General features: G+C 37.0%; 1 protein-coding gene across 3 annotated transcripts in view; it reads left to right on the top strand.

Moving 5' to 3' along the window:
- Syt9 (synaptotagmin 9) overlaps window positions 1-27628 on the top strand; it is a 165125-nt gene that overhangs the window by 61560 nt on the left and 75937 nt on the right. For all 3 annotated transcript variants that reach the window (XR_013437772.1, XM_021720716.3, XM_078046551.1), the window contains exon 3: window positions 4939-5485. Coding sequence is in view for 2 of the 3 variants with exons in the window: in XM_021720716.3 (XP_021576391.1) it covers window positions 4939-5485 (547 nt within the window). In the remaining variant the exon portion in view is untranslated. The remainder of the gene's footprint in view (window positions 1-4938; window positions 5486-27628) is intronic.

The raw sequence follows: 27628 nt of genomic DNA, 5'->3' as shown, positions 1-27628 counted from the left end.
ATAAGATATGCGGGATAGGGCAAAGAGTGGATACAGAAGGCTAGTCCAAGCCTGTCATGGGAACAGTGGGAATGGAAAGACACAGATGATATGAGTGACTTTAGATAAGGTGTTGGTGGGCAAAAGTCTTGCTGGTTATGGGGGATATAGTATTTGACAGTGACACCAGGTTTCTAACCTATTTAACTTGGGAAATGGTGTGAAGAAGCAGGTCATACTTCAGTGTATTGAACTGCCCTTGACCACACTACTCTACTGGCCCCAAGGCCTGATGCCTTCATTATCTCATTCACTAGAGAAGCCCAAGCCAAGAAAATCTCAGGTTCCTATTCCCTCCTATCCTTGAAGTGTATTAACAGCCCCTGTCTAGTTCTTCCCTTTCTATGTCTGCTATGGTTTAGAACAACCAAACTCTTGCCTCTCCACCACCATGGGAGTTTCAGAGAAGATAAACAGCGTCCTGTCTCCAATGTTTCCACACTTCCTGCCTTGACTAGAATGTAGTCAAGGAATCAGTGATACTTCTGAAGTTACATTTTGATTCTGTCTTGTCTCTCCTTGGACCTTGAAGCCTGGCCAACACTAGTATCCCAGAACCAGGGAAGGGATAGGTCGGGTTTCACCTCTGAGATGAGGCCACTGAGGTGAGGGAACACGGAAGAGAGTGCACCTGTCCATGGTTGTACCTTAAACCCAGAGATGAAAGGGATGTTGGGAATTCTAAACACTGGTTCTTATAGAGCCTGGAATGTGAGATGTGGTGGACATATATGTAAAGGGGTATGTATGATAGCTGGGTTTATATGAAAACTGGAGTCAAACAGCCGAAGATCCTCTTAAAGAGCTGAGACCAAGATGAAAATTAGTTAATTTCTCTCTGGACGTCTACAACATCACTTTGGAAGAGAATAAGGATGAGGCTAAATTAAATAGGCAAGCCCAGCTCAAGTACCATCTGCTCCATGAAAATGTCCTAAGCCAGAGGACTTTCATTCTCCCTTTCTGCTCTCAGGCTTTCTAAACCCTAAATACTGACTTATCCCCATCTGCCCTGCTTTACAGATCCTGGAGGACTATCTCCTCACTTGCCTGGCCTGTTATTTCCTTCAAGGCATGGGCTGTGCTTCTCTATAACTTCCGCTCCACTTGACACTTCCTTTGCATATTCACATTTGTTGAATTACAGTAATGTCCTCTTTCTTAAGATCTGATGGACATAGTTGGCTATTTGGGTGATGAGTCAGGGCCTGAGACTAGAGCTGAGACTGGTTAATTCACATTTGAGAAAAGGAAAGAAGGAAAACCTTTTTGTTTCTGGGCTCCTGCCTCTTCCTTACCCATGGCTGCAGCTCAGCACAAGGCTTAGATTGTGTCAGGTGTACAAGTTATGTTTTGGAGTTTATTATGGGAAACCCACTTTACAAAATTTGTTAATTATATTTGAACTCAAATTTTCAACAGGCTCAACCACAAATCTTCCAGTTCAGGTCTTTTTCATTTCTCAGCCAAGTTCAGTCTTTAAGTTCTTTTCCCTGTCTCTTCCATGATAGGAAATTGCTTCTGCTGCCCCTGAGAGAGAATGAGAGGTGGAGGAAGCTGAGTTTAAACCCCAGCATCCAGCTTCTCTGTAGCAAGTTACTTACAGAGGAGACTATCTTTCAGCTTTCTGCCTCCCTCTCCCACCATCCTTGAGGTTTACTTTTTTCTCTTTCCATTTATTGTGCACTTTGAATGCTGAGAACACCAAAATCCAGGATCCCCAGATCTACTCAGAAAACTGTGTTTTGAACACAGATTCCCCCTTACCATGATCACTCAATATCATAATCGATGTCACTCTGTGATATTAAAGTTCCAGACCAGGTCCTGAAGAACCTCTTGTATACGACACTCAGAGACCACCTCCATTGACCATTTAGAAACCCCTCTTTTGAGGTGGAGAGAGCTCAGTTCATAACACTATGTTTGGATCATTCTTCCCTCTTGCTTTGGATTTGCTTTTTGTTCCTGCTTCCATTTCAGTAGCCTATAAAAGCTATGGAATATTGATTTTCAATTTCTTCTACCTCATCTTCTCCTTTGTGTCCCTGGGGCAGCCTTCGTGCTCTACTTTCTCATCTCTCAGCCCCTGGAGCTCTAGCTGTTATGCAGGAAGTTACAAGTTACTCAGATTCTCTGGCTGTTCTGAACTTCTCTGTTCTACCCCTTCCCCCAACTCCCATAAATTCAGTGCCGCCTGAAAGGAGCCCCAGGCATTGAGAAACTGCTGTGCCTGGTTAGTCTTTGCTATCTGCTTTAAGCCAGTACCTAAAATTCAACTATTTGCCCAGGAGTAATTTTGAATGGGGAAAAAAAAGTATTGGTAAATAAATTAGCATGTAATACATTTGGTAGGTAATAGTATTCATATTTGTGATTGGTTTTTAAGAAGAATCTTTGGTTATATTGGAATTTTAAATATGGGTCTTCATGGGCAATCAGGTACTTGGAATGAAATTTTATTTTGGCCTTTGAAGTCCAAATCCATTATGCCCTCTCCACCTTACTCCCTTTACCTGCTGGCAATCCATTGTGGTTAGCAAGGTCTGAACATGTAGTACTAATTTCTCTGCACATTTTGTGTGTCTAAGAAAAATGCACATGTGCAACAGAATATGTTCCATTTCTAAGTAGCCAAATCCATGTGTTTTAAATTTAAATTTACTTGGTAGAATTAGTCCTACAGACAAGATCTAAAACAAAACATTGCTGAGATGTGATACATAGCCAGTTTAAAAAAAAAAACAAAACTCAAAGGTGACATTCACAGAGACTCTGCTCAGCAGCCACCCAGGGAAGAAAGGGGCGCAGAGTAGCTGGGCCTGGGAGACATACAATTGTTGCTACATCAGACTCCAATCCAAAAAGGAGCATCCAGTGGGTCTTGAAGGTGCATTTATATTATGTAAATCAGTACCACTAACTAAACAGCACCTAGAATAGTCCATACAAATCCCCACTAGTTAGTCCTATTAACTAATCCCCACTCAGGTTTGTGGGAACTGACTGAGTACCAAAGCTTGGGCCCTTTTTGGATCTAACCCATAGTGAAAAGTCAGTAGCAGAGGAAGATGGCACTGGTCCCATCCTCTTCTTGCCTTTGTTGCTTCCTGACAATTTTTTTTTGTCCTCAGAGGCTGACAGAGCAAGATAAAAGCTCTGCTCTAGCACCACACTGGTTCCAATTCTAGACAAGGGAATGGCCTAGCTGTACTAATGTGGAAGGCCAGTTTGGTCACTTACCAGCATTTGCCTCCTGGACCCCCAAAATCATGAGACGCAGAGAAACCTGAAGAATGTGGGGTTCTCTGGAAGAAATTGAAATCTCAGACCACATGGTTTTTGCACATTAAGGAATGTTTGTAACTGGGGTGTATCTGCTTGTTGGGGACTATGTTTGGTGTCAAATACAAGTGACAGCTCTGTGACAGTGCTCTTGTTATACCAGATGGATAATTAGTGATCAGGAGGATATTTCTGGAGGAAGAGGAATGTTCATTGTGACATCTGTGAGGTTGAATAATTTCAACCATGTTTTGAGGTCTGCTTATCACACCTTCATGTCACAATGTAGTTGTAAGAAAAGAATTAAAGATAAATACCAATGTTTGCTCTGCCTCTCCACCTCTTTACTAGTCCCTCAGAGACATCCTGGCTGTCCCTTTTACCGCAGACTATTTTATTGAGTAGCTACATATAACATAATATAAAGACTGTCAATTTGGGGCTGAAAACAAGCAAAAATAACCTAAAACCAATTTTGTACCAGGTGCAATGGTGCACATCTGTAATCCCAGCAGCTTGGGAGGCTGAGGCAAGAAGATCACAAGTTCAAAGCCAGCCTAAGAACTTAGTAAGGACCTAACCAACTTAGCAAGACCCAATTTAAAAATTAAAAAAATGGGCTGAGGATGTGGTTCAGTGGTAAAGTGCCTTTGGGTTCAATCCCTGGTACACACACACACACACACACACACACACACACAAATAACCCAACAACAACAACAAAAACCTTTTCAACTTGTGAGGATCCACACAGGTAAAACAGGTTTTAAAGAGAATTTTAGGGAAACTTCTAACTCAAACCAATAAGCTTATAGGATGAAGAGTAGATAGGATGAAGAGTAGACTCCACTGACAAATATTTAATTTGCAAATATCAACATCCAAGCTTCTCTAACTTAATCCCTATCTTCATTTATAGTAGCTCATCTTTAATTTTGGTGCCATTATTGTTTATTTCAGAAATGAATCCTCCTGATCACTAATCACCCATATGGCACAGCAAAAACACAATCTCAACACTGTCTCTTGTACCTGTCAAAGTCAGCACGATCCCTGTGGGCAGACACATCCTAGTCACATGAGCAAAAACTGTGTTCTTGTGATGAAATTATTTGATTGAACCAGAAAGGATTCATTTACTTCATTATAAGTTTGTAAGTCAATGACATAAAATTCTATGCAATTTTGAGAAAGATGCATTCATTCTTTTTAAGACAACACTTAGCTAAGTATTTCAATTTCAGGATATTATCTATAAGGGTGAATAATTTCATTTTTAAAGTAGCCCATACAAATCTTTACATTCCACCAGGCAGATAAGCTTCTTTAATGGCACATTAGACAGTTTAGAAAGTGCATTAAACCTTTAAAGCTTCAAGGTCACATGTTAGTAAGTTCATTTCCTGATACCAGCCTCAATTTTGAGCTTCAAGCCTTAGGGAGCAGCTTACTCACATTGATGAGCATTTTGAATTTAGGCCAAAAAAAAAAAAAAAGCCCACAGATCTAAGCTCTTAACATAACATAAGAGCTACCTACATTCCAGACACAAGTTTCTGAAAGACCCGTAGCTAATAAGGTTATAACTTCACCCTGTTTTGCTCTTCATTTAAGGCATAATTCAATCCGAAGACAACTCAACCTGTCAAACCCGGACTTCAATATCCAGCAGCTTCAAAAACAGGAACAGTTGACTGGAATCGGTAGAATTAAACCTGAATTATATAAGCAGAGGTCATTGGATAATGATGATGGGAGAAGGAGTAACAGCAAAGCTTGTGGGAAACTGAACTTCATTTTAAAATATGACTGCGATTTAGAGCAGCTCATAGTGAAGATTCACAAAGCTGTCAATTTGCCCGCCAAGGACTTTTCTGGGACTTCAGATCCTTACGTCAAGATCTATTTGCTTCCTGATCGGAAAACAAAACATCAGACTAAAGTTCACAGAAAGACCCTGAACCCTGTGTTTGATGAAGTGTTTTTATTCCCAGTTCCCTACAATGACCTTGAGGCTCGGAAGCTTCACTTCTCTGTGTACGACTTTGACAGGTTCTCTCGCCACGATTTAATCGGCCAAGTGGTGGTGGATCACTTCTTAGACTTGGCTGATTTCCCCAGGGAGTGCATCCTTTGGAAGGATATTGAATATGTCACTAACGTGAGTCCAACATTTCTTCATTGGGGGGGTGGGAGTTCTTTTTGGGGAGCCCGAAAACAGATTACATGTTTTTTTTCCCAGATGTTAATTGCTAATGTTATTTTATTGGGGGTGCAAAGTATAAAATTCATGTTTATATTTTTATAGATGTTATTCTAGAACCTCTTTGAGCCTTTCCAGAGTGTTTTTTTTTAATCAAGTTTCATTTTGAAGTTTCCAAGAATTATTCATGAAACCTATATTAAAGAATCCCATTTTCTCTTTAGCTTTCTGATTTTTAGCTGTTCCCTAATGGATAGCAGATATCTGTCCTCCTCACCACATTTCCTTTAGAGCTTTCTTGGGTTGTTTGTGCTAAGTGGGTCTTAGAATCTTCACTGCATTCTGCAGCCTGGGTCTGAGAGACCAAGTTCTTGCCTGTGTTCTCAGGTTGACTCAACAACACTTCGCTAATCAAAGGCTCAACTTTAACACTAGAAGTAGAAATGGTTGATAATACTTGGCACCACATTTTTAAATGTAAACTTCACAGAAGCAAAGTTACGAGGAGGTCGAAAAGAAGATACACATAACAGCAAAACTGATCTCTAGAAGGTCAAATCCAACTTACAGCCCAGGAGAGAAGACAGAGGTGCTCTATACTGGTCCATGTGTCCATGTTTACATCTTAAACATGGAATCCCAGAGGCAATATTTTCACTCCATTCACATACTTTACCCTCTCCTGCCAAGATGTGTTGACATTCCAAAAAACAGAAGGGAAAGTTGGATTTTCTTAGATAATTGATATTTTAAAGCCTCTTGTTTCTTTCATCCATCCAAATTCCTTGAGACAACTTTTTTAGCTTGTTGTCCTGAATATTAGCCCTTTAGAGGCCAGCATAGCATCTGAAGGGATCAAGCACCAACATTCTTACTTATGTATGACACTGGTCCAGCTTGAGTTTGGAACCTATTTAGTGAAAGACTCAACTCTGTTCAAGAAGAGAATACACAAAAGCTCTGCCCAGTGGCCAGATACCCTCACTAATACCCCCCACCCTCAGCCACTTCTTATCAATGGGGACTCATCCTCACTTTGGCTATTCTATGGGACACCTCTCTCCACATGCCAGAAGGTACTAGTGCCAGCTTAGTACTGCGATACAGATAAGGAGAGCATAGCATGGAGTTCTTCTAGCCATTGTCATGATACTGGGAAAGAAAAGACGAAGCTAGAGAAGGTATAGAGAATAGCAGTTGATAAAATTAAAGTGATTTGCGATATTTGGATAGAACAGACCTCTTTCTCTGGTAAGATTATGATATATGTAAACCCAAAAGTGGATGCTGGAGAGGGCAAGGATTTTTCTCCCAGATATATTGCTAAAATCAGGAGGCAACTGAGAAGCTTTAAAGAAAAGAAGTTTTTCAGCCTGCTTATAGGTATAAGTGGCCTAAGAATTAACCCTCTCACTGGGGCATTTTACCAAGTTCCTTTTGTTACAGAAACTGAGACACAGCTAGTCACAGCTAGCCTTGGACTTAGGAGAAGGAGGGATTTGTCACACCATCTAGTGAGATATCAATTTACATATACACACATATATTTTTATTGGTTCTTTCTAGTTATATATGACAACAGAATTCATTTCGACACAATTATAAAAGCATGGAATATAAGTTGTTCTAATTTAGTCCCCAGTACATCTCTTTCATCCTCCCACCCCATTCCCTTCCTCTATTCTTCTAATCTTTCTGCTATTACTTATACTTGTTTTCTTTTAAATTAGTAACTTATGGATATACATGGTGAGATTCACTGTGGTATATTCATATATGAACATAGGAATGTTAGGTCAGATTCATTCCACTGTCTAATGGATTCCATAAAATCGCTGAAGAGGTCATTAGAAAGCTCAGTGTGGATCTGGCTAAGAATTGCCTTTTGAAACCTTTGTGTGGAAAGAGAACACTGTGTGCATAGAGGCTGATAAACATCTGGAAATGACTGCTCCCTGGTGGTATCACCTCCTTAAGCAGGTTCCCAAGGGACAGGAATACAGAATGGCAGCCTGCAGAGACCTTCTAGCCATAGTGGCACTTTCTGGGGACTGAGAATTTTCTGTCCATTGTTAGAAAATATTGGCTTTCTATAGAGTTAAGAAGAATGTGAGATTATTTACCAAAGAGAAAAACTTCTGGGCATTTATCTAGGCCATTGAATAGCCACAGGAGATGGGAGGTCCTGAGAATAGAAATACAGATTTTTCATATATTTTTAAAGGTATTATTTGAGTCTATGTGATTTCTTCCATTATGACTATGTATAGAGACTGAACATAAATACCTGAGATTTGTCAAGGTTTAAACTTTATTGTATAGATGTACGTTATGCAGTATAATATGCACAGATTAATGAAGGAATAATTAAATGAACAGACATAAACCCACGGACTGAGGAATAGAACATTGCCAATACTTTTGCTCACCCTAAATGGTTTTCACATTTCCTCTTAGTTCAAGAGGAAAATACTGTATTAAATTTTATTTATATTGTGATATATATGTAGGATGATATAGATTTAGATTTTGTCTTTTTCTGTTTCTCTTAGTTCTTTGACTTTTTTTCCAGTCAGTGTTGATTATAGTACTTGACAATATAGATGAATAGAACACTGTGATTTGGATATTTTCATTGCTATATAATATTCCTTTGCATTAATATATAACAAACTAACATTCTTATGCTGATGACAGTCAAGTTGGTATTAGTTTTTGTGGTTATGTTAATATCATAGAGAAGATTTTTATATACATCTCTTGGTTCACATGTACAATTGTTTCTCTAGGACATAATCTTGATAGAGATAAGGTATACATATGTTCAACTTTTCTAGGTATCGACAAGGTCATTTATACAGTGGCTATATATATCAGTTTGTAAATTGATCCTCCCATTGGTGAAATGTGGCACTTCCTACTGCTCCACTTGCACGTGTCATTCTGATTCACATGTATGTATGTACATGCATGTAAAATGATGTATTATTGGTATTTCCTTGGTTGCCCAGGTTAATCATCTTTTCGTGCTTATTAGTCATTGTTTCCTTTCTTGTGGGAGTGCTTGTTCAGCACTATCTTCTATCATTTTCTTTTTTATACTGATTCACATATGCTTGTTTTATACTCTAGATTCAATCCTTTGTTATTATGTGTATTGCAAACATCATCTTTGGGTAACTTAAGTAACACACATTTACTTTCCTGGATGCTGAAAAGTCCAAGATCAAATTCTGGCAAATTCATCTCTGGGTAGGCCTCTCTTCCTTACTTGTCTTCTCACTGTGTTCTCACATGGTAGAAAGAGAGAAAGCAAGCTTTAGTGTCTTTTCCTCTTCTTACAGAAATACTAATCCCAACATGGAGCCTCAAACTCATGGCCTTATCTAAATCTAATTGTTGCCTAAAGGCTCCATCTCCATATACCCTCTCATTGGAGATTAGGGCTTCAACATAAGGGGACGGGGACACAGATATTCAGCCTATAATGTATCCATATTTCTTTTTCTAAATGGGTAAATAATTTTCTGGCATATTTTCCCAATTATATGTGCATGCTCTGTCCTATATAGATTTCCACATATAAAGAATCTATTCTGGATTCTTTTTCTATCCATTGTTCTATTTGACTATCTCTATAAATAGCACAAATTGCAGATTACTATTGTTTTAGAAAAAGGTCGTAATATCTAGAAGAGCAAATCACTAGCCTTTTCCTTTAGTTCAATGTTGACTGATACTTGATTGTTATTATCCATTTTAAAGTTGCATTAAGCAAATTTTTTTGCCAGTGTTTGTTTGGACTTGTCTATAAGGTAGTTTAGGGAAATTTCACATTTCTTGTGATATTGAGTCTCTCTATTAATGATCATAGTGTATCTCTTTCTTTGTTTAGTTGTTCTTTAAAGTCTTTTGTTTCAGCCTTTTAATTTTGTACATGAGAATCTTGTATGTCTTTTGTTAGACTTATTGATGTGTACCTAATTTTTTTATTATTTTAAATGTTAGATTTTCTAAAATTGCACCTTCTAACTATTGCTAGTATACAGTTGAAATTTTGCATATTTGTCTTTTGTTTGGCAATCTTATAAAACTTATTAATTCTTATAGTTTTAGACTTCTTAATTTTTTTGTAAATAATCAGTTATGTGTGAATTACAATAGTTTTGTTTGTTGCTTTCTAATCTGTAACTTTTATTTTTCTATTGTTATTTAATATACAGATTAGAATTTCTGTACAATGCTAAGTGATAAACATGAAAGCAGGCATGCTTGACTTCTTCCTCATTTTAGATGAAATGTCTTCACATTTCCATAGAGTATGATTTGGTTATAGATATTTTGTGGATGTCTTCCTCATATTAAGGATGTATCAATCTATTCCTTATTAAGACCTTTTATCAAAAATAGTTGTCTTATTAAATTTCATGATTTTGTGAGTTCCCTCCTTTGATCTGCTATTTTGGTCAATTATGTTAATCAGTTTTCTAATTTTGGGCCTATCTTATATTTCTAGAATGATACAGATTTGCTTTGATACATTGCCTTTTTTATATACTGCTGAGTTTGGTTTGCCAATGTTTCATTTTGTATTTGTGTGCAGGAGTGCATTTAATTTATGGTATCACACTGTCCTTCTTTGGTTTGGAATCATGGTAATTTTTGCTTTATAAAGTTTGTTGAGGTATTATTTTGCATGCCTTCCCTGTATGCCTTCTCAGTGTCCTTGGAGACTTAAGAGTTTTTACCCTGACTTCACTTTATTTACACTGAAAGAACTCTTTCAGTGTCTGGCTTCTGCTTAGCTTCTGACGGTAAGATAGGGAGGGAAATGAAATTGAGATATTTATTTCCCTATTTCATAAGCTGGCAATAGCCTTTAGCTGAAAGCTATAGTTACTGAATATGTCTTTATTTTGTTGTTATTATTATTATTAGATTATTCTTATTCTTTTGGAATAAAAAATCAGGAGCATAAAATTCTCAATTACTTTGATTTTGACACTCTAAAGCTTTTATTCCACTGTTTTCTGATTTCCATTTTTTTGAGAAGTCAATATTTAGCCTAATATTTATTACTCTGTAGGTCAGGTTTTTTTTTTTATTGCTGTCTAGATCTTGATTTTCTCTTGAATGTTCTGTGGTTTAATTATAATACTGCTAATTGGGCATTTCTTCTTCTTTATTCTAATGGAAATGTATGGGGATCCCCCAATCTGGGCTTGTTTCCTTTGATCAGTTCTAAAAATTTTTCATTTACTTTTTTTCATTATTTGAGATGTTTTCACATTTGTCTCTTTTTCTCTTCAGTTCTATATATAAAAACACATATACATATACATAAACACAAACACACACATATTTATTTCACCATTCCATTCATAGTTATTTTTGTGTTCTGTTTCTTATAACTTCAGTAGCTATAATATCTGCACCTCTGATTTGTTTGCATTTCCATTAACTCTTAACTCATTATGCCTTGCTGCCTCTTTATTTAAATTTGTGACTGTAAGGTCATGTAACTTGAAACTTTGTCAATAGGAAATTTCAAGGCATGAGTTTAAAGTGTATTCATTCAAAGATGATTTAAGATTATTTCTATTAGGTACCTAAGTAAGCTACCAACATAGAAAAGTTTAAATTAATGTTTGAGCTTGAGTGGTTTTGGATAAGAATTAGGGAGAATATATCTCCAGGTATGTAAGTGCAGTTTTGTATTAATGGTTAGAAACTGGTTAGGGAGACATATTTTTATTCTTTACCAAGAGGAAGTCCAAGACAAGCATGTACCCCTATATCAACTTATGCAAGGCAGAAATTCTGTTATTGTGTATCCTTTAAGGATGTGACCCATAAGCTTTGAGACTCCATCTTTATGCAGGACCCTCCCACAGTCCTCTAAACACCAGCCACTAAGCTGCTAAATACCCAAGTCATATTTATCTCCATTCAAGCTTTGAGCTCTATAGCTTACTTACCTCTTTGAACTCATGCTGACTTTTTGTTTCTGGCCACTGAAAGATTCCATTTCTTTTCCATCAGCTCTACGACACATTAAGAAATATTATAACACAGTGTTCTTACCAGAAAAACTTTCTGTGAATATTCACTCTATTAACTGGAAACAGGGCTATATTGCTTGAAGCTTTTTCAAAAGAGCTATTTTTGCTTATACTAATAGTAATCCATGTATCACATGTTTGCCTTGCAATTGAATAGGACTCTAGAGGTCCTGCAATCTAAAAATCTTCATTTCTCACATAATATGAGGGCCATTGGGGGAATTCAGCTAGGGTTACATGGCTGAATAATGGCCAATTAAGACTTAAGTTTTTCAGTAGCCAATTTAGTGTTTATGAAAGTGCTTCAAAATGATCACATATGCTTGTTTATTTCTTCCCCTCTTTACCTGCTAACTCCTACCTAAGCTCTTAGATTCCAGCTTAAATCCCCCTTCCTCAGAGAACTCTTTTCTGAGCCCTGCATTAGGGTAGGCTTTTCTGGTATTTGCTTCCACGATACTCTACTTCTATCATTTACTCAAAATATCTTCTTTTATATATTTGTTCAATACTATTTTCCTCCAGGAAACAGTTCCTTAAGTGCAAAGACCAAATTTGACTTGTTCACTGCTGCTGCCCAACCTCTAGAATAGGGCCTAGAAGTAAGGTACCTAATATGCACTTGCCAAATAAAATGAAGCCCCTTTAGGAGCTCATTTGATGAGCCTCTAGGGAGGATTGGGCTGGAAGATGTTATGCAGTGCTGAGCCTATAAACTAATCTCCTTTAGTTTTTTTTTTTATTCCTCCAAAGAGAGTATGAGTTTTATAAATGTTAGCATTAAATAAAAACTAATCTTCATGCTTTCCTGGGGAGAAACAAAATGGCAATTATTGAATGTAAAAAATGATATTGTAATTAAACCTCTTAGCTTCTGAAGCCAGATCAATAATAGTATAATGCATCTTTGTGGGGATTTTTGTCTGTAAGAGAGAAAGTAGCATCTGGGACAGGACAAAATTTCAGAGAGCCTGGGTTTAGTGGGCTGGAGGAATGTTACTGTTAGGTCTGTACCCTTGACGTTTATCACAGCCTCACTGGCATCTAGGCATGAAGTACTTCAGAAGTCTCTTTCTTGGTGGCCTGCCTAGACGCTGGTTCCAATACTGCTCTGAGATCTATGGTCATCTCAGTTGGACACTAATTTGGAGAAGATGCCAGAGTTCTTACATGATGACAGAAGTTAAGAGGTGCTAATATTCCAGTTCAGAAAAGGGAGTGGTATAATATAGACATTTTTTAATCTTAATAATAAAAAAATTATATTTTCATTAAAATTTGATTTTATGAACCATTGCCAAGTTTCAGTATTTTGTAGTGGCTGATTTGGGAATTTTTATGTACTGTCTTACATAGGTCTCAGACCATTTCCAGATCTGAGTGGAATCACTCAGGCAGGGGAGGATATAAGTAGTCAGAGATGCTCAGGATGCTTGTTCTTCACAGTTAAATGCAAATAGCACAGGCAGGTTTTGAGATTGAAAAAGTTTATTAATTTGAATCCCATTTAATTCCATTGTTCCATGTCATAAGTGATTATCAAATGATTTTGTGGCTATATCATATTCAATATCCATATTCACTACTGAATATGGATGGGAGGAGTGTAGGAAAGAAAAGGGAGCTGGTAAGTAGCATTTGCTGATTCCTGTAGTTATTTCAAGAAGTCGTTGTAACATCTTTGAAGGCAAAGTTGGAAAAAAGATGCTCACAGTTGGCTTTCCAAGCTGGTGCCAGCTGATGATAGCCAGTTCCAGAATATCACTAATGTGATGCTAAAAACACTAAGGACTGGGTTAGCTGATCATAAGGGACAATCGCTTTATAAAGCACAAAACAAAACTATAGAAAGCAATGACTTGTAACTACTGACAGAGGAGCCAGGTTCTTTGTATAACATGGATCTGAGTGGAGTCTGGCCACCATTGGGGTCTACCAAACTGTATTCTCATGAGAATTCGCAAATGTTACCCTGTCAGTTTTCCTGCTCATGTAATCCTCCTGATCTAGATGATTTACAGGGAATGAGAAATGACAGAGCAGAGGAACAGAATACCTGAAGAAAGAGGTGGATGAAGCTACAAGTCTCCGACAAAGAGGCCTCAGAAGCTTTTATTCTATCAAGTTGCCAGGACAAAGCATTTGATTTTTTAGATGAAATCCATAATGTATGCATATGGTTTAAAAATAACAAAGTGAGTGTCAGCTAATTCAGAACTTAGCTAAAGATAGAAAATTATCAGTGTCTTTGAAGCTTCCTGGTACCCCTCATCCATCCCCAAAATATCCCCAGAGGTAATCAGTATATTAAATCTCATATCTACTATTTTAAAAAATAATCTTACCATGTAAGAATATGTTGTTCAGTCATCACTATTTTTGAAATTTATGTGAAAGAAATTATAGTATTTGTATTATTCTGCAAACCATGTCTAGTTTCATGTGTATTAGAATCACTTACATTCATGTACATAACTAGTTTTTTTACAGTGGTGTTTTAACATTTTATTATATGGCATACTATAATTTATTCATCTATTCTCCTACCAGTAGATATTTGAGTTGTTTTCTATTTTAAAAAGATGTTACTGTTACTTTTCTTGTACATGTCTCTTGGTAAATGGGTGAAGAATTTCTTTAGGGTGTACACCTAGGAATGGAATCACTAGATCAAAGAAAAGTATATCTCTAAGTGATCTGACTGTATTATATTCCCACCAGCAGTATATGAGCTCATCTTAGGCTGTGTTTTCTCCAACCCTTGGAATTGCTAATTATTAGTCTTTAATAATTTGATGATAGATTCTTCTGCATTTTATTCATTGACAGTTATTTCATACATGAATAACCACTTTGTTTCTTCTTTTTTTAACTCTTTTGACTTCTCCCCCTCCCCTATTATTTTTGCTTATTTTATTGTACTTACTAGGATTTCTAACACAAAGGCCAAAAAAGTAATCCTTGACTTGCTTCTAATCTTTAAAGGAATGTTTTGAACATTTTACCATTAAATAGAACATTGACTATACATTTAAAACCTGAATGGATGTTGAATTGTATCATACTATTTTTATAAATCTGCTGAGATAAGCATATGTTTTACTCCTTTTATCTTTTAATATTATATAGCTGTTTTCTAATTTTGATGAAAACATATTTCTGGGACAAATCCAACTTGTTCACTTTGTTTTTTACATAAGTATTAGATATACATGAATGTGTGTTTATGAACTATGATTTTATTTTCTTGTTTTCTCTTGTTCAATTATTATCAAAGATAAACAGTCCTTAAAAATGAACTGCAGAGCACTCTTTATTTTCTTATTCTCTTGAAAACTTTATACAAAATTAAAATAAGCCTTTCTCTCAATCATAGCGTATACTCTGCAACTTTCTGGGTCACGTATTTTCTTTGGGGGAAATTTATTCAATTTCTTTGATGGTTATAGGACTATGCAAATTTTCTATTTCTTCATGAGTAGATTTGGTAATTTACATTTTTCTAGGAATTTATTTTAACCATTTTTTAAATGTATTAACTTGCTGGGTACAGTGGCAAACACCTATAATCCCAACAACTCCAGATACTGAGACAGGAAGATTGGAAGTTCAAGGACAGTTTGAGCAATTTAGCAAGATCCTGTCTCAAGATAAAAAGTAAAAAGGACTGGGGATGTAGCTCAGAGGTAGAGTAGCCCTGGGTTCAATTCCCATTACTACAAAAATATAAACAAATAAAATAAAAAATATATTGGCTTGAAGTTCTTTATAATCTTTTCTTATGTTTTTATTATCTGTCTCAAACGTAGTTATTCCTTTCTGTCATTTCTAATATTGATTACTTGTTCTTGTTTTCTTTCTCCTTGATCAATGTCATTGAAGGTTTCTAGTCTCATTAGTTTTGCTGATTCTAATGAATTTTTTTTCATGTTTTCTTTTTGTTCTTTAGATTTATTCATTTATTTTATTTCTAATTACTTGTATCTTAGATTAGTAATTTTTAGTCTTTTAAAACTTTATAAAATATATATATTAGTTTTTATAAATATGCATATATATGCACTTAAAAAATTGATGTATTTCATCAGCATTTTGACTGATTTTTTAATCTTATATATTATTTATTGATAAAATGTTTTTGAAATACTTTACCATAATGATGAATTTTCAATATTTTCTAAGTAGTCCTATCAACTTTTGCTTTATATCTATTTAAAGCTATGATATTAGTAGTTTTTATATATTTCTGGCAATAGCAAAATTGTTATTATTAAGTTTCTCTCTTTAGCTAGAAAGATGCTTTTTGCCTTCAAGTATACTTATGTATTCATAGAGTTATAAAATCTTTTTTTAAGTTAGTTTTGTCTGATATGCTTTTTTCGATTCTTTTACTTCCAAATTTCCTGTATCCTTATATTTTATGTATATGTATTATATAGCTGGATTTCTAAAAAACCCATTCTGATACTTATCTATGTATCTTTGTCTATTCCACTGGACTAGTTGCTCTGTGACAATAAAATCTGTGACTGTGCCCTCAGAACTTAACCTAAGAGGTGGACATTAAAATTCTTTTTACATGCATGCATGAATAAATAAGATAAAATGAAAATTGCTCCAATACAGCATATGTACCTTAAATTAGAATTGCTGAATCAAAGTCTGAGAAGGACTCTTGTACAAGTGTCTATTGAGGACCTTTGCTCAAGTGAAACCTATAAGGAAGTAAGGGAAACAGGTAGATGAGGGGAAAGAGCTAGAGAAAATGGCTAGTGGGTCAGCTAAAGTCTGACCTGAGCCCATTTATACAGAGAGCTTTGGAGCATGAAGTACCATGGAGGTATCATACCCTGACACAAGGGGATTTTAGATTACCCTTGGTGGGAGAGTGGAATAATATGTCCATTTTTCAAGTGACTTCTGTCAGCTGAAGGGAATCCTTCCAAAGAGAATACACTCATGAACTATTAGATGCAATCCCTCACGTAGCTAAGGAATGGAAGTACTAGCCTAGTCAAGTGGATCTGGGTCTGGCACAGATATGTCTCTCAATAGTTGGCATAACAGAATAATGGGAAAGGGGTCATGAAAACACAAGAGCGACCCTGACTCTGATGATCTCTGAGATGTAGAGAGATTATGGAGGAGAGAAGGGACTCTCTTCCCCCCACCTCCCATGCTATACACTCCTTTCCTAGGTAAGAGTCTGCTTACTGCCTTGGTATGGGTACCCAAGGCAAGTATCTGCATGGTAAGCTGGCTGCTCCTGAGAGAGAGGCTGGGGGCAGAAGTGGACTCCACTTGGGTCCCCCTTACACAGTTGAACTATTCCATGCATTAATACATGGGGGAAATTAAGCTAGATAGGAAAAAAAAACTTTAGTAGATCTAGAACAATGAAGGAGAACTTAATAGAGTTGTCAAGGACAGCAATTTCATCTCTGAAGAAAAGTGAGACTAGCCAGGTAGAATGTCTCCCTGGGACTACATTTAATGATCTTCTACCTGTGGAAGAATTACTGTCCAAAAGAGTGAGCTAGCTTCCTAACAGAAAGGCTTTTCCCAAGGATTGGCATTTACTTGCTTGGAAAATGAGTTTTGAGCCTTTTGAGAATCGAAGCAGTCTGTGGTATTTACAATATAGCCTCACTGTCCAGTAGCTAAGTGTAGTCTAATTCTGACAGATGGCTCTCCAGGGAAATTTTCCTTCAGATTGGATTATACTTCCATGCTGAAATGCTCTAATTAAGGGGAGTCTAAATAAACATGGTGGGGGAGTGAGAGGCAGGGGAGTAGGCTGCTTCTTTGGAAGCTGCTTTGGAGAGTGGCCATGTTTGCAGTCTTTATTTTCCCAGCCCTACACGCTCAGCTACTTGGAGAATCTAGGCCACTGCTCTGCGAAAGACATGGTAGCACAGGATTAGTGGTCAGTCAGGCTTCATTTCCTGCAAAGCCCCAACTCTCTAGCCTCATCTCCATCTGGTTTCCTCCTCTGTTAACTGTCTGGAGATAAAACTTCCAGAATACATGCATCATTAAAATGAGCACAGCTGACTTTTTTTTTTTTTTAAAAAAAAGACTGACCCATCAATTCAGCTGTGATAAACACTCTCTTATAAATTCAGTACTTTGGTTTTTAAAGTGTTTAATGTTGAAAGATAACTTCTCTATTGCACTTCTTTTTGTTTTGTTTTGTTTTTCTTCTTTTTAGTGCTGGGGATTGAACCCAGGGCTTGTGCACTCAACCACTGAACTATACCTCCAGCCTTCTATTACATTTTTTTCCTTCCTTTGAAGACAATTCACCCAAATTTTCTGTTTTCCCTTTTCTTAAAAAACAGTGGATACTAATAATACAAAATGTGGTTTCATTGTAGCATATTCATACACAAACAAAAATGTAATTTGACCAATTTCTCTCATCCTCACTTTCTCCTTCTCTCCCCCCATTCTCTCACTTTACTTCTACTTTCATGGTTTCTTCTTTTTTCTCTGTCCTCCCTCCGCCTCCGCCCTCCGCTGTCTTCTAGCTTCCACATATGAGAGAAAATGCACAATGCTTTTCTAAGAATGACTGATTTCACTCAAATGATGATTTCCAGTTCCATACATTTTCCTGCAAATGTCATAATTTTGTTCTTTTTTATGGCTGAATAAAACTCTATTGTGCCAGGCATGGTGGTACATGCCTGTAATCCCAGTGGTTCTGGAGGCTGAGACAGGTAGGACTAAGAGTTCAAAGTCAGCCTCAACAAAAGCAAGGTGCTAAGCAACTCAGTGAGACCCTATCTCTAAATAAAATACAAAACAGGGCTGGGAAGATGGCTCAGTGTTCAAGTACCCCTGAGTTCAATATCCACCCCCCTCCTCCTCGCAAAAAAACCCTCCATTGTACTTATGGTCTTTGGAGATGGGAATGTAGGAAGAAGGAACAGATATAAATAATAAATTGCATGAATAATTACTTACATGTATGATTGAGGCTGTAAAGGAGACATAAATGAATGTTCCAGGGCTGCACCTAACCTTGCCTGGTCATCAAAGGGTGCTTGGAGGAAATAACATTGAAACTGAGACTAAAGATAGTTTAGCAATTTCAATGGAGAGGGGCATCACCCCAGGCAAAGGAATAGGACAAGTATGGTACCCAAGGCAGAAAAAATTGAGGTAAGCCCAGGAGCTGAAACTGTAGAGTGTTTGAAAAGGGGGAAACAAATGAAAGAGACTAGAACTTAGGTGGGAGCAAGATTAAAAAGCATATTGTAGGGCTGGGGCTGTAACTCAGCAGCAGAGCACTTGCCTAGCATGCGTGAAGTGCTGGGTTTGATCCTCAGCACCACAAAAAATAAACAAATAAAATAAAGGCATTCTGTCCATCTACAACTACAAAAAAATTTTTAAAAAAGCATATTGTAGCAAGGATAAGTCTTGGAGTCTTTATTTTATGAGTAGTTTTTGAAGGATTTTGAGCAATGAAGTGACACAAATAGATTTGTCTTCTTAGAAGATCTGTCTGGCTTCAGTGCAAAATGGACAAGAGCAGTGATGTGGGAAAGGTCAGGCTCTTATAGAAGGCCGGCGGGGAAATGGTGTTTCTCACTAGGGTAATGGTACTAGACATAAAGAAAAGTGACAGATTCCAGAAAACTTTTAAAGCAGTTTTATTGAGGAATGATTGATATAAACTGCATATATTTGAAGTATACAATCTGACAATATTTGACGAATGTATACATTGTGAAACCCCTTTCATAATCAAAATAATGAACATATTTGTCTCCCTAAAGCTTGCCTTGTGTCCCTCTGTAGCCTCTCCTATCACCCATCCCTGCCACCCAGAGGCCAATCCATGGCAACTAATGATTTGTTTTCAGTCACTAAAGATTATTTGGAGTTTTCTAGGATTTTATATAAATAAGAATCATACAATATGTACTCTATTTTGGCTGGCTTCTTTCAATCAAAATAATTATTTTTGAGATTCATCCATGTTATGTGTTTTGATATTTTTTAATACTGAATATGATTCCATTGCTTATATAACCTTATTTTTTAACATTTATTTTTTAGCTGTAGTTGGATACAATATCTTTATTTTGTTCATTCACTTTTTTTATATGGTGCTGAGGATTGAACCCAGGGTCTCCCACATAGGGATCAAGTGCTCTACCACTGAGCCACACCCCCAGCCCAAGATAACCTTATTCTTTGTTTATTCATTGCCTGCCTGTTGGTGAACCTTTGGTTTACATTCAGTTTGGGATATTACAAAAAAAAAAAAAAACTTACCGTGAAGATTCATGTGTTTTGTTTGGATATATGTTTCTATTTATCTTTTACAAACCAGGAATAGAATGCCTGAATCATATGGTAGACAAATGTTTGCCTTCTTAAGAAACTGTCAAACTGTTTACCAAAATGGTTATACCATTTTTTATTCACACTAGTGTGAGATGATTCAGGTTGCTTTACATTTTCACCAGTCCTTGGTGGGTTTCATCTTCAATTCTAGACATTCTAATGGGTATGAAATGGAATCTCATGATGATTTTGCATTTCCCTAATGGCTTATGATGTTGAGCATCTTTAAATGTGCTCATCTGTAATCTCTTTATCTTTGATGAAGTGTTTGTTCAAATCTTTTGTCTATTTTTAGTAGGTTTTTTTCTTATTATTGAGTTGTGAGAGTTCTTTAAATATTCTGAATACCAGTCACTTATCAAATACATGATGGCAAATATTTTCTCCCAAGCTATGACTTGTATTTTTAATTCTTTTAACATTGTGTTTCAGAAGAGAGAAGTTCTTAATTTTGCTCAAGTTTATTTCATCAATTTTATCTTTTTTTAGAGTGTACTTTTTTATGACATGTCAAAGAAATGTTTGCTTTATCCAAATTTATACAGTTTGATTTTCTTCTGTTTCCTTCTTGAAGTTTTATAATTTTAGCTCCTACATTTATGGCTTTGACCCATTTGAGTTAACTTTTATGTGTCTATATAGTGTGAGGTATTGATGAATATTCTTTTTCTTTATAGTATCCAATCATTCTCATACCATTTCTCAAAAAGACTATACTTGATCCACATAAATGTCTTTTGCACTCTCAAAGAGAATCAATTGATCATATAAATGGGTCTGTTCTGGGCTTTCTATTCTTTTCCATTGCTCTATGTGTCTGGCTTTATTCCAATACCACAGTATCTTGATTGTCATAGATTTGTAAGTCCTGAAATCAAGTAGTATAAGTGCTCCAACTCTGACCTACTTTTTCAAAATTGTTATGTTTTTTCATAGGTTCTTTGCATTTCTATATGAATTTCATAATCATAATCATTTTCTCTATTTATATACATGCACACACAATCTTTTTGGAATTTTGATTAGGATTGCATTGAAGATAAAATCAACTGAAAAAAATGAAAGCTTAAAAATATCGAGTTTTCCCAATCACATTAGTATATCTTTTTTAATTTCTCTCAACAATGTTTTATAATATAGTTCTCTGGAACTCACTGATTATTCATGTGTTTTTTTGTTTTTGGGTTTTTTCCCCTCTAGTTTTCTGACCTGCAAACTAGCTGGGTTGACCTCTCTAAACTCCCAAAGTCATTTCCTAAGCATATCAACTCTGCCTGGGTTCCCTCCTATTTGTGCTGTCTTAGAAACTGCAGGTAATGAGCTAGGCCATCAGAGGAATCACCTTATTTGTTTCTTCTCTCTCAAAGATCCCATATCTTCATTGCCTAATGTCCAGTGCTTGGAAATCATTGTTTCATGTTGGTATTTTGTCAATGTTTTTAGTTGTTTAAATATGAGAGTTAATTCCTTTCCCCTCCCCCCTCTCATTGTCAGAAATGATTCATTTTCTCTGAGACTTGAGAAAAGGGAGTAGTCAAAGATGGATTATTTTTTGGTTTCTAGCATGAGCAACCTCAAGGAAGGTGTTGGTATTTATGAGATGAGAATCACTAGGTGAAGAATAAGATGTATCTTCTTATTTTTTTTTGAATAGGTTCTATTTCAACATATTCAATTTGTTTTAACTGTGAAACATTCAAGTCTAATAAAATAAAAAGCAATTGAGTATACTAGACTAGAGCTCAGAAATAGTGCCTGAGGTAGAAATGTGAATTTAGAAGTTGTTAACATATACTAGTTATAGAATTTGAAGAAGTCACTTTGTAAAGTGACTTAATAGAAGAAGATACAGTGATAAAGGAAGAGAGCATAGAACCAATTCTTGAAGAATACTGATGTTTAGAATTTGGGTACAGAAGGAAAACTTAAAGTAACCTAAAGTGAGATAGACAAAGAGATAAAAGGAACACTGGTTGATTGTGTCATGGAAGTCACTAGGAGAGTGTTTCGTGGAGCTGTGAGGGATCAGATGGGTCAAAAGCTGCACTGATGTCAATCAAAAAAAGACTGAAAAAAAAAAAGAAAGAAAGAAACCCACTGTGTCCTGCAACATGAAAGACATTAAAAACTCCAGAAGAGAACTTTCCATAGAACCCCAAGAACCAAAGCCAGGGTCAAGACAACAGGTTTAAATAGCTCTGTGACATGTTTAGTGGCAAGAAGAGGAACTGAAAATGAGGAGAGTTTTCTGAACATGGGAGCAACCAGATATTTTAAATATTTACAGGTAAGAGCCACTGTAGTGGGGGAACCTGAAGATGCAAGGAAGAGAGGATGAGCTGCCAAGGGAGGCCTCATGGCTGGGAGAGAGCCCATTGAAAAGTGAGAGCAAGTGGTATTCAGAATAGAGCTGGTGCATTGGCTTTAGATAGAATGCAACTTCCCATGTCACAAACAGGAAGGAGAACTTAGTACAAGTGCAGATATATTTATGGATCCAGAGCAAGAAGTTAAGTATAATCCCACCTGGTGTTCTATATTCCCTATAAACTATGTGCAGGGAGTGAATATGAAATAGCTTGTCTTCAGTGAGCTTGTGGTCCTTTGGTGTGTACTGGTCTCATAATTTCCTTTAAGAGTAACTGTAAAATGTTACATCTTAAACTCAATCTCACTTTAACTTTAGTCTGCTTTAAACATTAGAATCTATTTTACTTTTCAAATATATTGTGTTCAAATTTTCCTTTATTAGATAATCTCAGTTATAGAAGACTTAAAAGCAAAAGAATAGATAATCCTGAATATAAAGTCACCCATAATCCCTCTATCCAAAAATAATCACTGTTAAAATTTTTCCTTATCTTTCCTGTATATTCTGTCTGTGTTTCTTACTATTTTTATGTGATTATTACACTAGTTTGCTTGCATCCTTCATTTGTTTAAAGAAAGAAGCTGTTTAAGTTTGGATCTGGGATGTTCCCCAAAGGCTCATGTGTTGAAGATTTGGTCCCCAAAGCAACAGTATTCAGACAAGGAGCTTTTGGGAAGGTGATTGGATGTCGTGGGCTCTAACCTCATCAATGGATTGGTCCATTGATGGATTCATAATTTAATGGTTATTTTAGTCAATTTTTTTTTGCCACTGTTACCTGACAAAAACAATTTTAGAGGAGGAAAAGGTTTTGGTGCTCATGGTTTTAAGATCTCAGTCCATAGACAGCCAACTTCATTGCACTGGGCTTGAAGTAAAGTAGAACATGATGGAGGAAGGATTTGGCAGAGGAAAGTATCTCAAGATATGGCACCAGGAACCTGAGGCAGAACTCTGCTCACCAGGGATAAAGTATAAACCCCAAAGATTTGCCTTCAGCAACCTACCTCCTCCATCTACACACTACCTACCTAGTTACCACCCAGTTAATCCACATTAGGGGATTAATCCAGTATTGGATTGCAATTCTCATAATCCAGTCATTTCATTTCTAAACATTCTCGCATATGAGCTTCTGGGGGAAGCCACGTATCCAAGCTATAACTATGATATTATTGGAAGGTGGTGAGAACTGTAGGATGCAGGGCCTGTTTGGAGGAAGAAGACCACTCAGGGGTATGCCCTGGAAGGGTATATCTTGTTCCTGGCTCGCTCCTTCCTCACTCTCGGCTTCTCATGAGATGAACAGCTTTCCTTCACCATGCCTTTCTGCCATGATGTTCTGCCTCACCTCAGGTCCAAAGCACTGGAGCCAGCCAATGTTGAACTGAAACCTCTGAGATTGTGAGCCAAAAATAAATATTTCTTTCTTTAAATTGTTTGTTTCTCAGCTATTTTGTCATAGTGATAAAAAGCTGACTAACAAGCAGAACATAAAGTTGTGTGTCTGTAGGTGGGTGGGGCCCCTGTTCCTGAGCAGCTGGACAGGGCTTAGTTCTTGTTACAGGTGTACCCTGTCTGCCATGCAGCCCCAATCAAAAATCCAGCCCATAGCCTTCAAAAGAATCTGCTTTTGCTTTTCTCTTTGGAGGCTGAAGTCATAGTCAGTGTGTGTCTGGAAGAGAATCTTGCACTGATCAATTAAACAATACTACTTTCTGTCTTGATCAAACTATTCCAATAAAGTAGGGCAATGCTTGCAGGAACAGGTACTGGGGAAATTTTATATGCAGCTGCTGAGATCTTGTAACCAACAATAAAGGATGCTGTGGTCCCTGGGAAGCTTGAAGATAAGTGATCCTACTTGGGCCTGGAGGGAAAATTCTCCTATTTTTTCACAGCAGCCTGTGGATAGCAGCTCATTGAGCCGGTGAGAAACAGAACAGAGAGAATTTTGGAGTCCTGCCAGATTGAGACAGGAATCAAGAACTCAGTGAAGGCAGAGATTGAGGGAGTGGTCCCAGCCCCAGTGAAACATTTGTTCTTTCAACAAACAGGCCTAATGCTAAGTACTGGGATGCCCATACAAATGGAAGGAGGAAACCACAGGCTGGCAGGAGGCTAGGTCTGTGGCATAAAACCAGGAAGCAATTCCATGAAGAAGCAATTTGGCTCTAGCTGAATTTATTATTCTCTCACTCTGTGAGGAGTGAAGGGAGGGAAGATTTATAATTTCTCAACAAGGAACCTTCGTTAATACCTGGGTTTTATACTGAAGCTTTTAGAATTAAAATGAACTCCTTCTTTACTGAAGGAGTCCTCCACTGGGTTGTGCCATATTTAAAAATTTTTAGTATGACCATATTCTCCTAGAAAAAAATAGGGGACCTCCTCCTTGAAAGACCTACACAGCTCTGGGAAGCCACCTGAGAATCTCGTGTTGGCCCCTATACCAACTCTACCACCCTCCTCAGTCTCCATTAATCCGTTCCCAAAAAGAAATGTCACCAGATGGCCCTGCAAATGTCACCTGGCCATCAGTAGGGCTTTACCCAAAACAGGGAGGTATTAGAGAATCTACTCCTTAGTTCATTTCCTTTATTTCAGATCAGTATGAGATCCATTCTGGACATATAGTGCTTTCTTAACAAACCAGGCTGGGCAGTAAGATCCATAATCCTTTTGCTAGTAAAGAATATTGCTTTACACTTAATGAAAGTTCCCACAGACTCACAGATCCTGAAGAATTCCTCTCTTGTTAGCATTTAATGCCAGATTTTACTGCCCTCTGCTTCACAAACTGCATACTCCCTCAGCATTCTCAACACCTTGAGCTATTTTTAGCATTTAATCCCTTCCAGGTATCAGAGCCATCAGACCTCCTTTTAAAAAAATAAAAAATAAAAAACACAAAAAAGAAAATCCTTCTGTATTTTCAGATTGTGGATTGGTGATTTTTAGGAATTGAGCTGATCCTTTTAAGAAATGGATTTTTCTTTTACTGTCTCTTAGATTTCATACCCAGTTATGAGCCTTGTGGCTCTGTCCTGTGTATTTCTCAGCTCATAGCAGTTATAAAAGTAGCTGAGGTCTGTTTTACTGATCCTAAAGAGAATAAAGGAGGCTGGCCTCCTCAAACCAAGGAAGTTACAGGACTATGGCTGAGGCAGGGGTGTTGCTGGACTCTCAGGCAGGAGGATCCCACATTCTAATGTGGTTTTGAGATCCCTATATCTTTCCAGGAGTGACTTCCCAAAGGGTAAAAAAAAAAAAAATTCATAAGTGGGTTTGAATAGGAAATTTCAAATGGGCTTCTATCTACAGTCACAACTATTATACTTTTTTTTACTGAGGGTTAAAAACCTCTATCAGGGTTGCCATGGGTGAAGGAAAGGAAACTTGTTTAATGGATGCAGAATGTCTGTTTGTTATGATGCAGAAGTTATCGGAGATGGATAGTGGTGCTGGTTGCACAGCACTGTGAATATACTTGCCACCAAATTATACACTTACAAATGGTTAAAATGGTAAATTGTATTTGATGTATAATTTACCACATTAAAAATATACAAACATGCATACTTCAAATAAAACATTAAAATCCTCTACCAGATGCAAAAGGAACTTGGAATCAGCAGAGGAAATCCCAGACCCCAGCACACAGGTGAGGCTGGGAACAGTATCCCAATAGGGGCGGTGGCACCTTCTTACTTTAGAAGAGGCTCTAGGCAGTGAGGGCTCAGCATCCCTCAGCTTCCCAGAGCCCTGCCCCATCACTTTGCCAACATCTGTCCTAACAAAAACTACCCATTTTATGTCACTCTCTTCCTCTAATTCTCACAATCCCTATGCACAAGTTCTTTTCTATGTACTAAGTATGCTAGTTGAAAAATAAATCTGGGTTGAAAGGTTTTTTTTTTTTTAAATTTTCTATAAATCATCAAAGTATTCAAGGAGCAGCTTCACTGAGGTGAAACCTGTATACTAGAGTGCCTGCCTGGGCAGGATTCCTAGCCAGTTCTGCAGAAGAAAGAAGGGGCATCAAGAGATGGATGCTTCCTCTGTACCAGAACACAGTTTCACTGCTTTTATTCCCACTTAACTTTCATAAAAGTGAAAAATAGATATTATGACCATTTTACAAGAAAGGAAACTGAGGTATAGAGGGGTTCGTTATTTGATTAAAGTCACACGAATGATAAGGGGTAAGACAAAGTTTGACTGTAAGTCTGTTCCAAGACTATGTTCCAAAACCCATGGTATTTTTCTATCATTATACCACTCTTCTTGATATAAAAATACACTTTTAATAGTGACTCAATCAATTCTGGAATAAAAATGAGCTTGTGTTATGATTGAAATCCAGCATACTTACAAGAAGAACCACTGGTATTTTGCTGTTTTCATCACAATTTACTCTGTGAGTCACTCCTGCCACCCTGTGTCCCCAATCTAGTTTTGCCTTGTGCCCCCAGTCTAGTTTTTGCTGAATAGATGATACATCAGAAATCTAATCAATAGTGTGTACTAAAACATTGAAGTGGATGAAACTATTAATCAGTATGTCTTTCTGGGAAAACATTACCTATAGTTGGAAGTAATACTTTAATAAGCCAATTAAGAAGAGTGATGACATTTCTGCATAGCTCAGATTGCAGTGAATGCTCCTTACCATGTCTCCTGAAGGTCTGTCTCTAATCAACTGCAAGCTTTGGGCTAGAGTTACTTGGGTAGTAGAAGAGAGATTAGTACTGCTTCCAGATACCCTCTTTCTCTACCCAGTATAGTGGTCAGCTTTTCTTCTAATAAACGCTGAGCAAGTATTTAAATTATATTAGTTTGAAGGACAGCTAAAGTCATCTCTTGCCTAAGTTGCCCATATCTATCCTGCAGTCCATAAAGCTTCATCTTCTCTTCCCACTTCTGCCTCCTGGATAAGGACCTCCAAAATGCAGCCCTATGGCTGGACTGACTTCCCTTCACTTCCTTATCCTGAGGCTCAACTCAGATTCAGTCCTCTCTCCTCAATTCCCATTGTCACAGCTTCTCCTTTTGTAACTGGCACTGCTATTGCTGCCACCAACATTCAGCCTGAGAAGATACAAGGTGGGAGTAAGAGGGAGAAAATAAATGCTGTATACCTTTTGACACTACCTAAACAGATAAACTTATAGTTTTCATAACATTTCTAAATAATGTATAAAACAAAAATTTGTGGAGGCTTTCAACTCTTATCCTATTTGTGAGCAACACTCACTTATAAAATAAGGTCAGGCATGAGGTAGCATCAGCTTGATGATAAAACCA

Source organism: Ictidomys tridecemlineatus, chromosome 4 (assembly GCF_052094955.1).
Source record: "Ictidomys tridecemlineatus isolate mIctTri1 chromosome 4, mIctTri1.hap1, whole genome shotgun sequence".
Classification (NCBI taxonomy): Eukaryota; Metazoa; Chordata; class Mammalia; order Rodentia; family Sciuridae; genus Ictidomys; species Ictidomys tridecemlineatus.
This window is presented reverse-complemented; position numbering and strand designations above follow the sequence as displayed.